This window comes from Dromiciops gliroides, chromosome 2 (genome assembly GCF_019393635.1).
Source record: "Dromiciops gliroides isolate mDroGli1 chromosome 2, mDroGli1.pri, whole genome shotgun sequence".
NCBI lineage: Eukaryota > Metazoa > Chordata > Mammalia > Microbiotheria > Microbiotheriidae > Dromiciops > Dromiciops gliroides.
The window spans coordinates 214,990,209-215,005,657 of record NC_057862.1 but is presented as its reverse complement, the minus strand read 5'-3'; the positions used below and the strand labels follow the sequence as shown (position 1 = coordinate 215,005,657).

General features: G+C 43.5%; 1 protein-coding gene across 1 annotated transcript in view; it reads right to left on the bottom strand.

Moving 5' to 3' along the window:
• The window catches only part of TTC7B (tetratricopeptide repeat domain 7B), a 334,803-nt gene extending 319,891 nt beyond the window's left edge, over positions 1-14,912 (bottom strand). Inside the window, 1 exon segment of the mRNA XM_043985520.1 lies at positions 14,690-14,912. Coding sequence (XP_043841455.1) covers positions 14,690-14,810 — 121 coding nt within the window. The 5' untranslated portion in view covers positions 14,811-14,912.
• Between the last annotated feature and the right edge of the window lie 537 nt (positions 14,913-15,449).

The window sequence follows — 15,449 nt, the reverse complement described above, 5'->3', positions numbered from 1 at the left end:
AGGAGTACCTGAGTTCAAATCCAGCCTCAGACACTTAACACTTACTAGCTGTGTGACCCTGGGCAAGTCGCTTAACCCCAATTGCCTCACTAAAAAGAAAGAAAAAAGAAAGAAAGAAATATATAGGCATACCTCACTTTATTGTGCTTTGAAGATATTAGTGTTTTGTGTAAACCAAAGGTTTGTAGCAATCTTGCATGGAGCACTCTATTGATGCCATTTTCCCAATGCCACGTGCTCACATCACGTCTCTGTGTCACATTTTGGTGGTTCTCACAATATTTCAAACGTTTTCATTACTATTAAATGTTACAGTGACATGTGATCAGTGATCTTTGTATTACTATTGTAATTGTTTTGTGGCATCACAAATGCCCACATAAGACATCGAGCTTAAGCTATAAATGTTGTAGGTGTTCTGACTGTGCTTGGCCCCTTGGGGTCTTCCTATTCCCTGAAACACAACAATATTGAAATTAGGCCAATTAATAACCTAACAATGGCAAACTTCATTATTGTCTTATTTTAAGAAACTGACGGTTACCCCAACCTTCAAGCTACCGACACCCTGATGAGTCAGCAGCTATCAACATAGAGACTAGACAAGACCCTCCACCAGCAAAAAGGTAATGATTTGCTGAAAGCTCAGATGATGGTCAGCATTTTTTAGCAATAAAGTATTTTTTAATTAAGGTATATATAGATATAGTCATAGATATGGTGTTTTTAGACACAGTACTATTGCACACTTGCTAGACTACAGTATAGTGTAAACATGACTTTTATATGCACTGGGAATCCAAAACAATTCCTATGACTGGCTTTATTTCAGTGGTCTGGAATGTAACTGGCAATATCTCTAAACTACACCTGTAGAAATCTGAGGTGCTATTGTAAACCTTAAGAGGCTATATAAATTATCATTGTTATTATTCATCTCATCCTTATCTTTTTTATAGAGTGTATGTAGAATTGGCCCTAAGAAAATTAGCATGCTATTATTATTCTTTTACATAATTTCTGCAGACTGTTACATAGGTGAATAAAATAACCACTCTTTGGAACTGAATGAAAGTACTGTAATATAAACTCAAGTTCTGTTATTATTCTGTTGTAAGAGGACAAACCTAGTTAAATTCAGAGATACTAATTACCCAAGAGGATTGGCCATCAGGCAATGATTTTTTTTTTTTTGACAGAGCAACTCATTAAGGAGATACCTATTATCAGCCTTGGTAATGGTATAGGCCCCTTATGCCTATACATTTCTAAAACTATGCTTGCTGTATTTTCCCTTTATCTGGTTCTTCTCACTTTATTATTCTTTCTGAATGGATGACATGCTTAAAGTAACTGACAATGGTGCCAAGTGAGAGTGGTTTAGTTATGAAGTGCTAAAAGGGGTCAGAGGATTAAACAGTCCACAACAATGGGAACGTTTGGGAAGTCTTCATGGAAGAGATGGGCCTTGAAGATGGGTAGAATTTGGATGAGCAAAGAAGGAATTGCCAGGAGGAATGGCATGAGCAAAGGTCATTCAACTAGACAAGCAATTATTAAGTAACTATTTTGTGCAAGACATTTTACTAAACACAGAGGATACACTAATAGCTAAGACACAGAGCCTGGATCTTGCAACAAAGGAGCACAGACACAGAAACAAACAAAATATGTCCAAGGGAAAGCAAAATGCCAATCCTAGACAAAGTTGAGAGTTAAGATTAGAGAGCAATGGGAAATAAATTGGAAAAATTAAGTCAGATCACACCGAAATGCTTTGTTCCAATGGTTCTAAGGATCATGCTATCTCCCAACTGGCTAAAAAAATCTTTCCCAAAGAAGAATAAAAAAGAACACTAAACCACCTGGAATAAACTCCTTCAGCCAGAGACGCCCCAGTCCTGCAAGATCCCTCCCTAAATCTTCCCAGGAGCTGGTATTGCCTCCTACCTCAGGCCCAAAGCCCAAATGAAGATTATGCACACTTCAAAGAAACTAATCACACTTAACCCATTACCTAACTAATCCCACTGATATTTAAATTCCCTCTAAATCAGGGGTTCTTAACCTAGAGCCAATGAACTTGTTTTTTAAAAAATATATTTTGGTAACTATATTTCAAAATAAGTGGTTTGCTTTGTACTCCTTTGTAGTTTATTTTATGCATTTTAAAACCTCACCAAAATGTCAGAGGGATCCGTAACACATAACTGAACTAAATGGAGGCATCCACCACTATTAAATAGTAAGTCAATTTACTGAACCATGGTAAGCACTGTCCTTTCTAACCTGGTCTCATGCCTCCCCTCTCTAACATCACATGATGAGGTCAAAGTACAAAGACTTAAAAGATTCTGTACTATTTTGTAGGATAGATTTACATGTCATGTTACAAAGGGGAGAAAACAAGGAACAGTGGGTAGGAATTACAGGGCAATAGATTTAAGCTCATTACAAGGGAGAAGGAATTGACAATTAAGTTTTCCAAAATAAAAATGGCTGCCTGGGGCAGCTAGGTGGCACAGTGGATAGAGCACTGGCCCTGGAGTCAGGAGTACCTGAGTTCAAATCCAGCCTCAGACACTTAACACTTACTAGCTGTGTGACCCTGGGCAAGTCACTTAACCCCAATTGCCTCACTTAAAAAAAAATAAACAATGGCTGCCTTATGAGGCTGCTCTTACCTGCTCATTTCACACTTGAGAAGGCTCTGGTTACCAGGTGCCTTTCCCTCCTCTAAGATACATGGAAGTTCAGAAATAATAATACAATGTTTACTGCTCCCTCCAAAAGCCAGAATGATATCAGCTACTAGAAAATGCCAGAATGACTTTATTCCAACTCTACAGTTTGGTTACATTTTTTACAATAACCTTTGCTCCTAAAGAATTTTTTGTTTCATAATTCTGTGTTACGACTTCTTCCATCAGGTTATAATTAAAATATCTCAAAATCAGATTTAAATCAGAGCAATGAAATCCCTTAACGCAGAAACTATCACTGGAGAAGCCTAACGGCTTTAAGTAAATTCAATACTCCTAGACAAAGACCTCAGGTCTCTGGCAACTGAACATTACTACGTAAATAAAAGATTTTGAAAGGGAAGAAACCATCATCTGAGTCAAAAAAAGACACTTATACTCTTTGTTAAAGCTGGCTCGGTTTTCTATTATACTCTCCATTTCTGTAATTCAATTATCCAGAAAGACCCAGACAAAAACAGGTTTAGGTTTTTAAACAAAATATCAAGTCTCCCCACTCCTGTTTCCCCAATCAGATTGACTCACACCTAAGGATTCCAATGCCAAACCCAAGGGTTATACAAAGAAATAGAAGCCCAGCTGGGGAGAAAGAAAAAACAGAAACTTTCCGATCTTTTTACTAGAATATGTGAAAACCTTAGCCTCTGAGCAGAAACAGCCTCCCTATTTCAGATAATCATTCTCATGTAGCAGAGGATGGACAGGAATATACCACACAGTGCTAAGCCTGTGCCCTTTCCACCTCCATGGAAAAAGCTCAGTCCTGAAGGACTTCGGTTCCTTGTAATGACAAAGCAATCACTTTATTGGTCAGCGGATCTTTAAAACAAAGTAACCCCCCCTCAGACTCTTTCTCTTTCTTCCCATCAGATCATGTCAAGTCTATCAGCATGTATCCTCAGAAGGATGGGGAAGGAAAAGTTGCTGCTGCAGCCTGATAACTCTTCCCAAGTGGCGGTGACAACAGGGGGCTAAACTAGAAAAGTCTGAGCCTGGGTTTCTGGCTCTCTCCTGCCTTGTTTTCCTTCCAAAAGCAGTATCAATCCTGAGATGGAAGCATCCAGGCTTGGAGACACCTGAGAGTTGAAGAGATCTGGAGATCCTCAGTCCACTGCTCAATGCAGACTGGTAGACAAGGAATTTTTCCAATTTTGAGAAGATGACCACTGATCAGAGCCCAAGCCCTCACCTGGCTTGCCAGAAAGCACAGGCCTAAAGAGAGTTGTTTGGACAGTAGAGAGCCTAGGTGAAATGTAAAATGTGTATTCAGCAATCTCACCAAGTGCTGTTTGTTTTGATAGTTCTGGGTCTCAACCTCTTGGAAGAGTATGACAGTAATTATTTTACCAAATCCTACTTCAAGTCTTTCTGTCGATGTACACTTGTGAGTCTTCTCTGCATTGAGCACTTCTTTTGTGTAGAGGAAATAAACAGCTGTTTCATATCTAATTCATTTTTATACAACAAGCACCTTTCTACTTTCCCCCTTATGGGAGACTAGACATAAATCAAACCTAATCTAGTCATTTGTCTACAGGGTGTCACAGCAAGGACACAGAGACAGAAAATCTGACCACCTAAAAGAAAGGTGGAGGAACTAAACGTGGTCACCACATCCTTGAGTCCATAGCAGAGGGGCTCCTTGGTGAAGAGGGGGATGGCACAGCACCTTTGCCCCCTGAGTCTAGACAGCAGATCTTATCATTATATTTCTAAATAAATAACAGAAAACAAATCATAACATCTAATAGTGAGAACTATGTACAAAACCTATACTTCAATCTCAAAATGTCTGCTCCTTCACTAAATTTGCTAACAGCTCAACACCCGTAGAAAGCCACCAGTCTATCATGTTCTATACTAATGCGTTCTCCTTGCCTCCTTCCTAAAGAGACAAAAGTTGAGAATGTAAATCTTTCTATCTAGTCTCCTTCCTATAGTCTCTTCTCTCTCCAATCCACCCATCATGGTTACTCCAGCAATCAAGTCTAATTAAGTCACTTCCTGGATCAAAAATCCTCCATACTGGGGACAGCTAGGTGGCGCAGTGGATAAAGCACCGGCCCTGGATTCAGGAGGACCTGAGTTCAAATCCGGCCTCAGACACTTGACACTTACTAGCTGTGTGACCCTGGGCAAGTCACTTAACCCCCATTGCCCTGCAAAAAAAAAAAAAAAGTCCTCCATACTGCTCCAAACTGCATGTCACTCAGTCAATAAACATTTATTAAGCAGCTGCTATGGGCCAGGCACTGCACTAACCACTGGGGATGGAAAGAAAGGTAGAAGCCAGTCCCTGCTCTCAAGGAGCTCACCATCTAATGAAGGAGCCAACATGAAAGAACTAAGCACACAAAAGCTATAAAGGATTAACTGGAAATTATCAACAGAGACAGGGAGAGCTCTGGCTAAAGAGAGATAAGGAAAGACTTCCTGTAGAAGGGAATGTGAAGGAAGCCAGGGGAGCCAAGAAGCAGAAATGAAGAGGGAGAGCATGCCATGCATGGGGCACGTCAGTCAAGAGATGAAGTACATTGTGCAAGGAACAGCAAGGAGGCCAGTGTCACTGGGTCACAGAGTGCAGATAAGATAACAACCAAACTTCTGGTCCCGTCTTAGAAGACCCTCCACAATCTACCTTCCATGATGGAGTTTTCCTTCGAGCACTCTTCACTCCTGTCAAATTGGACTACGAAGATCATAGATTGTAGAGGTGGGAGGGACCTTAAGAATTATATAGTTGGGGGGGGGGGGCAGCGAGGTGGTACAGTGGATAGAGCACCAGCCCTGGATTCAGGAAGACCTAAGTTCAGATCCAAGATGACAAGAAGATAAGGCGTGTGAGGGTGTGGAATACTTTAGGATCTGAGAACTCCAGAAGTTTATTAAACAGGGGGAACGTGGTTAGATCTGTGCTTTAGGAAAATCACTTTAGTAGCTGCACAGAGGATGGACTGGAATGAGGAGAGACAGGGAGAAAGAATAAAAGGCTACTTCAATAATCCAGTCACAAAATGATGAAGGCTTCAGGCAGAGTGGTGGCTATGTGGACGAGTGGAGGATAAGAAGTGGAGAACAGCATCATGGCTGAGAACCTGGGAGGAAACTAATGGTCTCCACACTATTTGGGAAGTGCAGAGGAAGGGAGGATCAGGAGGAAAAGAAGAGGAGAATACAGGGTATTCCAAAAGCCTCTGAGGTGAGGGCACCTAGGTGGCACAGTGGACAGAGCACCAGCCTGGATTCAGGAGGACCAGAGTTCAAATCCAGCCTCAGACACTGGACACTTACTGGCTGTGTGACCCTAGGCAAGTCACTTAACCCCCATTGCCCTGCCAAAAAAAAAAAAAGTCTTTGAGGCTACATAGCTTAAACCTGCACTAAGACTTTGGGGGCACTCTGTATGATGGGATGCCTACAGGACATGCAGTTCAAAATGTCCAACAGGCAGTTGATGATGTAGAACTGAAGCTTAAAAAGAAAATTAGATCTGAGAGTCTTCTGCATAGAGATGATAACTGAACCCATGGATACTATAATAATCCACACACCTGAACCATTAATAATGGTGAATTCCAAGCTTCAGGAAAGACCTGAAAAGTACTGCCCCCTCAATCTCGACCTAGCTTGGCTCAATGGGGAGAGCACCAACTCCAATATCAAAGGCCCTGTTCAAATCCCAATGTTGATGATTGTTACTTAGGTACCCTAGAGCAAGGCCCTTATGATTCCTGGACCATGTATAAGATGAGAGGACTGAGCTACCTTCCATCTCCAGAATTATAATCTGATGATCGTGAAGCTTTTCAAGGCTCCTACTCAGGGGCCACTGTCTCCTGAAGCCTCACTTGATCCCATTAGCCAAGATTCTCTGGGGCTTTGTTAGCTCATTTGTCAAATGAGAAGGATGCACTTGAACTCCATGGTCCCATCCAGCTTTAAATTTATGATTCTTTAATCTACCCCTACCCATTTTTTTAATTGTTTCACTATCTGTATCCCTAATTTGCACTTAACACATTATATTGTATCACACTCATTTGTGTGCATGTTTACTCCCTGAGGGTAAGTACTACTATATCACTTCTCTTTGTGTTCTGCTCATAATAAGCTTATTTTATATTTAATGAATTAAAACATGATTGATTTTTAAGCAGTGATTCATAAGTGTCTTGCTTGTTACATATATTACACCCTGCTTACGCCCACCAAATGCCTCCCCATTGCCCTCTGTATGATCCTCATGTTTAATTCTTTAGAGACTACTCAGTGATTCAAAAGGATACAACATTGGTTTCTATAACGTTAAATACTAAACAGATGTGTCTTGGTAATCTTGCAATGATAGTTCTTCTTCCTGTATAGATAACTAGGCCTAACTCTTTTGAGCAGCTATGGACCCTGAAGAGGTAGAGTAAAGGAAGCTATCAAGGAAATATTTGATGGAAAAAGAAAGGCTGGTAAGGTTGCAAGAGAGAGGTAAGAAGTAGATAGCCTGAAGGTTTTACTGGTCAGGAGAAATTGAGGAAGGCCTTTAGCATGTCAGGTGGCTCCCCTTTGATGAATCTCTGGGAGGTCATGGACAAGAGTTAAACAGGATGGAAAGGCATAAAAGGGTTTCAATCTGCATTGTTGGAGAGATCACGTGTATCAGTAAAATCATGAGCCCATCTAAGTCTGATCCAGTACTCACAAACTACTAGAGGAAATGAAAACAACAACAAAAAAACACAAATTAGAGTCTTGATATCTATAGAACACATATTAAGGGGAAAAACATTGTTTCTATTGAAAAATAAGAAAAACCCCCAAATGAGAACTTGTGAAATTGTCAACTTCTATACTCCTAGAGTATCCAGACAAGGAAAAGAAAGTCATGGTAGTCTTACTGATTCTTTCTATTGGGAGGAGTGAAGTAGAAACTATTTACTAGAAGGGGATGGGGAACCCTGACTCATACAAATTGAGGATGGAGTTGAGGGGGGATGGCCATACCAAGAGACTCTCTGGAAGCATACTCTTCTCCATTCTAAACCCACTTCCTTGACCTACAGTGAGGATGGCCAAAAGAACACTAAACTTGAGTCATAAGACCTAGGTTTTAGCCACACCTATTTTTCCCCCCTGTGGGGCAATGAAGGTTAAATGACTTGCCCAGGGTCACACTGATAGTAAGTGTCAAGTGTCTGAGGCTGGATTTGAACTCGCTAGAACTCAGGTCCTCCTGAATCCAGGCCCCGTGCTTTGCCCACTGCACCACCTAGCTGCCCCCTAGCCACACCTATAATAACCAGTTAAGTGACCTTAAGCAGGCCATCTGAGGCTTCTGGACCTCAGTTTCCTTACTTATAAATGGTGTTGGATTAAGTTATCTAGATCTTTTAGTTCTAACACACAGAGCCAAACCAGGAGTCAGGGTTTAAAGTTCAGCTCCAATGCATACAAAGCTCTCCTTCTCTCTAAAATGGAGATAAAGATACTTGTACAGTGTATATAAAGGGCTGTTGTGAGCTAATCACTTTGCAAACTTCAAATTGCTATACAAATGTGTGTTGTTAATACTCTTTAACAATTTCAGAGGGTGGCGACAGCTCTCATCAGCAACACAGAGTGAGCCAAAGCAGCAAGCAACAGGCTAGTGTCCCACAAATAAATATCCATGGCCATCTCTGGCAAGCACACCTTAAGGCTGCCAATCCCTGCTCTAGTCAATTAATCTTGAGTGCTTTCTCGTCTTTATCCACTCTTTTTAATTTTCCTTATCCTGCATCAGCTATAATTTAACTTTAGCCTTTCATACAATTATTGCTTTGAAAAAGCTGGAGGAAGGGAAACTAAAAGGGTCAATGAACCAGCGAGGGGGTTGTGGGTGGGGGAGGGCAGAGAACTATCATTTTTTCCATTCCTGGGTTCCACTTTTCAGCTGCACTTTTCTGCACCTATCTAAATCTTGACAAAATTAGTTTAAACAACTTGTCTCAAACATAGTGAAGAGAAAGCCTTAGAACATCATTAGCAATGTATTATTAAAAATCAATAGGGGGCAGCTAGATGGCGCAGTGGTAAAGCACCGGCCCTGGATTCAGGAGTACCTGAGTTCAAATCCGGCCTCAGACACTTGACACTAGCTGTGTGACCCTGGGCAAGTCACTTAACCCTCATTGCCCTGCAAAAAACAAAAACAAAAACAAATTTAAAAAAAAAAAAAAGAATCAATAGTGATAGAGACTGGGCAGAGCAATCCTTTCCCAATTGAAGCAGTTATAAATGCTGTTTTGAGAGGGTCCCTTATGTATTAACAGCACCTTTAAATGCAATGCTATGCATTCCTTTAAGACAATTATGAAGTTAGGTGACTTTAAATCCCTTTACCTTATTTTAAGTTGCAAGTGATTAGAATTTAAAAGATTGCTTCAAACGGAAAATAGGCCCTTAGTCTGATGGCTGGTTCACCCTTCATGTTCTACAAGTATTTACTGATAAGGTTGGGAAGAATTACTGCCAGCTGAGTCGTGCCTTGTGTTTTGCTGCCTTTGCCTCATAACCTCCTCCTTCTACCACTAGCTTCTCTCTAACTATAGCTTTTATTTAATTGGTGGGATGGGGTGGTTTGGGTTGTCTTTTTTTTTTTTTAATCTTACTAAACAATCTCTTTGATCTTTCCCAGCCCCTGTGATCTTTTACCATCAAAGTAAAGGTTTACCAGGCAGCCTTTTTGGTTCAAACAGCTAATGGCCCTTGAAACACACTAACCCACATATACAAATATAGAGACATCCGGTGGAACTTTCCCCTCCCCATCAGCCGTGGTTAAGGGGGCTACAATCACAGTAAAAATAGAAGTCCAGGGATAATTTAAAGGTTTATTTTAGGACTATATTTAGCCCTCTCAGTTCTTCAGACCTCTGCCTGGATTCCTTAATGGAATCAAATGATCAAAGGCAAACTCATCATATTAAAAAAGACCACTACAAGGGGCAGCTAGGTGGCGCAGTGGATAGAGCACGGGCCCTGGAGTCAGGAGGACCTGAGTTCAAATCCGGTCTCAGACACTTGACACTTACTAGCTGTGTGACCCTGGAAAACAAGAGTAACAATACTTGCATTAGTATTACTCTCCCAGAGTTACTAGAGAAAAGTGTAGGGGGCAGCTAAGTGGCACAGTGGATAAAGCACTGGCCCTGGATTAAGGAGCACCTGTGTTCAAATCCAGCCTCAGACACTTGACACTTACTATCTGTGACCCTATGCAAGTCACTTAACCCTCATTGCCCTGCCCCCCAAAAAAAATTTTAATTAAAAAAAAAAGTATAAAACTTAGAACACTGGAAATGTGAGTTGATATTATGGTATAATTAAATGACTAGAGTTTTCTCTCTTCTCTGTGTTCTGACTCCATGTCTTACACTCATCCCACTGCATATAAGACTTATAGTCAGAGGTCTTGAGTTAAATCCTGATGCTGCCCTCATGTGACTTCAGAAGTCACATGGGTTTTCTGAGTTTCAAGAACCCTATCTATAAAATGGGAAAGGTAGACCTAAGGTTCTTTAAGGTCACTCCCATGATTCCATGATCCTCTCTTCCTAAGAGGAAGAAAACATCCAACCTTCAGTGAAAAAAAAAAAAAAAACTATGGACCAGGAGTCAGAAGAAACCAAGATCTCGTCCTGACTCTTCCACTTGACCACCCTTGTGATCCTCAGCAAGTCATTCATGCACCTGTCTCCTTACCAGTAAAACAGAAATAACAGTGTCTTGCCTACCTAGAGCAGAGCTTCTTAAACTTTTTCCATGCCCGACCCCTTTTCGCCTGAGAAATGTTTACACGAGCCAGGTATACAGGTATATAAAATAGGTCAACATGACATTTTACTTTTGGCAAATTTGTTGTGACCCCCACATTCAGTTATGGAACCCCATATTGGGTTATAACGCACGGCTTAAGAAGCTTTGATCTAGAGGGCTTGATCAAATGAGACCACAAATGTGAAAGTGTCCTGCAAACTATCCAGCACTATACAATCAATGTAAGGTAGTATTATGTAACTGTGATAGTTGTTAGCCACACAAACAAGAAAATGTACTACTTCATTTCAAACCAAACTCAGTGGCTTCTAACTTCATCTCTACCCGCTTTATGGTTATAGATATGCTGACACATGAACCCCACGAGTGAGAGTGGATAAAATCCAGGTCCTGATCAATAAAATTTACCACAGGAGAATGAACTGTACAATAAGAAATAGGCCACTGACACTAGGCCTTATTTGAGAAGAACACTGAAGCTCAGAATGAATCCCTTAGAGGTCTCTACCATTTTAAGGACTGAAAAGAAGGGTAAAAAGCAATGGATGGATCAGTCCTTTCCTAGAGCAATAGTCACACGCTAACCAAAAATAATTCTGACTTGCAAATATTAGAAATACTTGTTTCATAAGCAAATATGACCATGTAGAGCTTTGTTCTGGAAATGGACTGTCAATCCAGTGAAACAAGTATAAATTCAACTAACTTTTCAGTTACCAACTGAACCAACCAATTTTTTTTTTTTGCAGGGCAATGAGGGTTAAGTGACTTGCCCAGGGTCACACAGCTAGTAAGTGTCAAGTGTCTGAGGCTGGATTTGAACTCAGGTCCTCCTGAATCCAGGGCCAGTGCTTTATCCACTGTGCCACCTAGCTGCCCCTGAACCAATCGATTTTTTAGTTATCATCAACACTAACCATGAAATCCACACCAAACCTCCAAAGTATTATATACCAACCTCAGCCCTTATGCAAACACACTAGGTCTTGTCTATAACTTGTTTGTATATAGTTGTTTGAATGTTGTCTCTCCCCCATTAGACTGTGAGTGCCAGGAGAGCAGGGGCTGTCCTTTGCCTCTCTTTGTAACCCCAGCACTTAACACAATGCCTGGAACATAGTCAGCACTTAATAAACACTTACTGACACTCAATTTTTCAAAGCCACATAAGTGGCTTATATTATATTAGTTGTCCTAAGGCTCTCTGTCCATTTTTGTCTCTCCACAGCCTTGATGCAAATATATCCTGACTCCCTGAGCTTCCCATCTACAAACCCTTGTGATATCTTATAATGCAGCCTCTACATATATAAACTAAGCACCACTCCCTCCCAAGCACATCTTTATTCTCTGTGACCTTCTGAAACAGTCTGGCTACTCCATACACAGACTATAATTCCCTATAATCCTCACAGACGTTCCTTGACACCCTGTAACCCAGTCCCCAAGCATACAACCTTGACTCCCTGTGACCCACTCCCATGAATTCAACGTACTGACTATAATGTTGTACCATGCATATATACTGATTCAGTGACCCTCCCCATGCATACTCTCTGTAATGTCATATACACTCTGACTCTGGTCACACTGTGACCCAGGCCCTACCTATAAATACCCTAATTTCCTGTGGTCTATGTACATAACCTGCACATACTCTGGATTTCTAGCATATACAAATCCTAACTTGTTCTATCTACTATACAAAGGTCCTGACTCCCTGTAATTATCACATCACCCTCTAACCCCTACATACAAAACCTCCACATGGCCTATGACCTTTATATATGTTGCCTGAGTCTCATATGTTTCTACATTTCTAGTAACTCCATCCCCACCCCATGCATATAGCCTCCCAGAATCCTTCATGCGTAAATACCCTGACCTCTCAGTGACCTTCTTTATCTATATATATTCCTTGACCTCCCAGTAACCTTCATGAACACTCAAAGCTACCACTGACCAATGCATATACTCAGCTTTCCCTGTGACCTCTATAAGCCCCTAAATATACAATATGCATCCTTATGAAGCTCAGATGTCAATTCTCAGTGAAACCAGGATACGAAATTTGTGAACAGCCTGATCTCACATGCAAACCTCTCTACCAGTGACCATGCATAATTACAGCACACACATACCCTTATATCTTATGTTACCCATACAAATATTGTGAATGCCATCTACACAGCCTGCTTCCTTGTGCCCTAGAAACAAAACCTCCATACACACAGCTAGACACATATACATATACCATGAGTCTACCATGCACAAGTCTAGATTCCCAATTATCTCCATGCACACAGCCTGTGTGCCCCCTACACACACACACACACACACACACAGAATCACAGTTGGAAGAGACTCAAAAAATCATCTAGTCCATCCCATATTTGACCAAGATTACCCTCTACAACATTCCCCAACTAAGTAGATAGATACTAATGGACTAGAGAAGAACTTACTGTCTCCTGAGTAAGCCCGTTCTGCTTTGGGTTAGCTTTAATTATTGGAAAGTTATGGGGCAGCTAGGTGGTGCAGTGGATAGAGCACCAGCCCTGGAGTCAGGAGGACCTGAGTTCCAATCCGGCCTCAGACACTTGACAATTACTAGCTGCATAACCCTGGGCAAGTCATTTAACCCCAATTGCCTCACCAAAAAAACAACAAAAAAAAATTATTGGAAAGTTTTTTCAGGCATCAAACCTCAACCTATAACGTGTCTTACCCCTTCAATGTTCCTAGTTTTGCCTTCTGGGACCAAGCAGAACAAGTCTGACTGCTCTTCCACATGACGGCCCTTCAGAAACCTGAAGCTAGCTTTCATGTCTCTCTCCCAGCTACTGCACCCCAGTCCTCTCTTCTTTAGGCTGAGCCTCCCTCCTTCCTTCAGTGGATCCTCCTATGGTATATTCTCTCATCCCTTTACCAACCTGTCTGCAAATCTATGGTACCAGCTTGTGAGTATCTGTTCTAAAACATGGTACCCAGAATCAAAATATGAAAGACTCCCTATGACACCCAAATAAATACACACCGCTATTTCCTGTGATCCCTTGCTCACTGACTCCCTGTGACCTCTTCTTCTATACATTCCTGTGATTCCCTCAAAAACACACTCCTTGTTTCCCTGTCACCCTTGAACACTCCTTGACTCCCAGTGCTTTTCATGCACACACCCATAATACTCTTGCTCAAAATCCCAGCATCCCTATGACCATCCCCTAAGCATACTTTTCCACTTACACATCCCTTGACTCCCAGTGACCCCCAAGCCCACTGCCCATGACCCCCATGAACACTCCTTGATGTACACACTCCCTGTCTTCCTGAGTGACTCTGCTGTGCACACAGCCCTACTTCCCTGTGACCCCCTCCATGCTCATGCTTCTCGTGTGATGCTCATGCTCCCATGCACAAGGCCATGTCTCCCTGTGTGACCTCCCATTCACACATACTTCCTGTCTCCCTGTATGACCCTCGAACACACACACACACATACACATTCCCTTACTCCCTGGGTGACCCTTCTACATATACACTCCTTGTCTCCTGGTGCCCCCCATGCTCTGTGACCCCCATCATGCACACACTCCCTGTGTAACTTCCCATGCACCCTCCCTTTCTCCCCTACCCCCCATGCACACACTTCCTATGGGACCCGAACATGCACACTCCCTGTCTCCCCTTGTGTGACCCCCGTATGCACACACACTCCCTACTCCCCTGTGACCTCCCATGTACACATCCCGTGACCGCTCCCCCATACCACACTCCTATGACCTCCCCATGCATGCTCTCCATCACCCCCCCCATGCAAACACTCCTGTGACACCCCCCCCCCCGCCGCCATGCACAAACTCCTGTTATTCCCCAAGCACACATTCCCGGTCTCCCTATGTGACCCCCCATGCACTCACTCCCCACGACCCCCCCCCCCATGCACAGACTTCCAGTCCCCCACGACCCCCCCTCCCCCCGCCGGCCCTGCTGCTCCCCCCCCCCTCCGGTCCCCGCCCGCTCTCCAGCCTCGGGCGCTGTGGGGCCCTGCCCGGCCTGGGCTGAGGGGCCTCCCCGCCCGGCCCGGCCCGGCCCCGGCCCCCCGCCCGCAGCCGCACCGTTGGCGATGAGCTTGGCCGACAGCTGCTTGCAGAGCTCGGGGATCCGCTCCCACTGGCACTCGGAGCGGCAGCGCTCGATCTCCGTCTCCAGCCGCGAGCCCGCCTTCTTGGTCGCCATCTCGGGCGTCGGGCCTCGGGCCCCGGGCTCCCCGGCCCCGGCCCCGCAGGCCCAGACGCCGCCGCCGCCGCCGCCGCCGCCGCGGGCTCCCGGCTCCCGCTCCGGGCTCCCGGCTCCGCGGCGTAGCGGAGCGGAGCGCAGGGGGCGGGGGGCGGGCGGGGAGAGCGGCGGCCCTGGCGCCGGCCCGGACAGCGACCCCTGCCGGCCAGGGGCGGGACCGCAGCGCCGGCCCGAGACCCGGCGGGGCGCCTGGGGGGAGAAGGAGGAGGTCTGGGAGGGGCGAGGAGAGAGGTCAAAGGTGTGATAGCAAACGTCCCAGAGGTTCCTAACCTGGAGTTCACAGGTCATGGGGAGTACGTGAACTTGGATGGCGTTTAGTTTTAAAAATTTTGATAAATTTATTTCAGTAAAATTCGTTCCCTTTTTATTCCTCTGTATTTTAATATATGCATTTAAAAACATTCCTGTGAGAAGGAATCCATAGGTTTCACCAAACTGCCAAAGGGGTCCATGACATAATCAATCAACATTTATTAAGCACCTGGTATTTACCAAGCAGGAGGCAGCTAGGTGACTCAGTGAATAAAGCACTGAGACTGGAGTCAGGAAGACCTGAGTTCAAATTCAGCTCAGACTCTT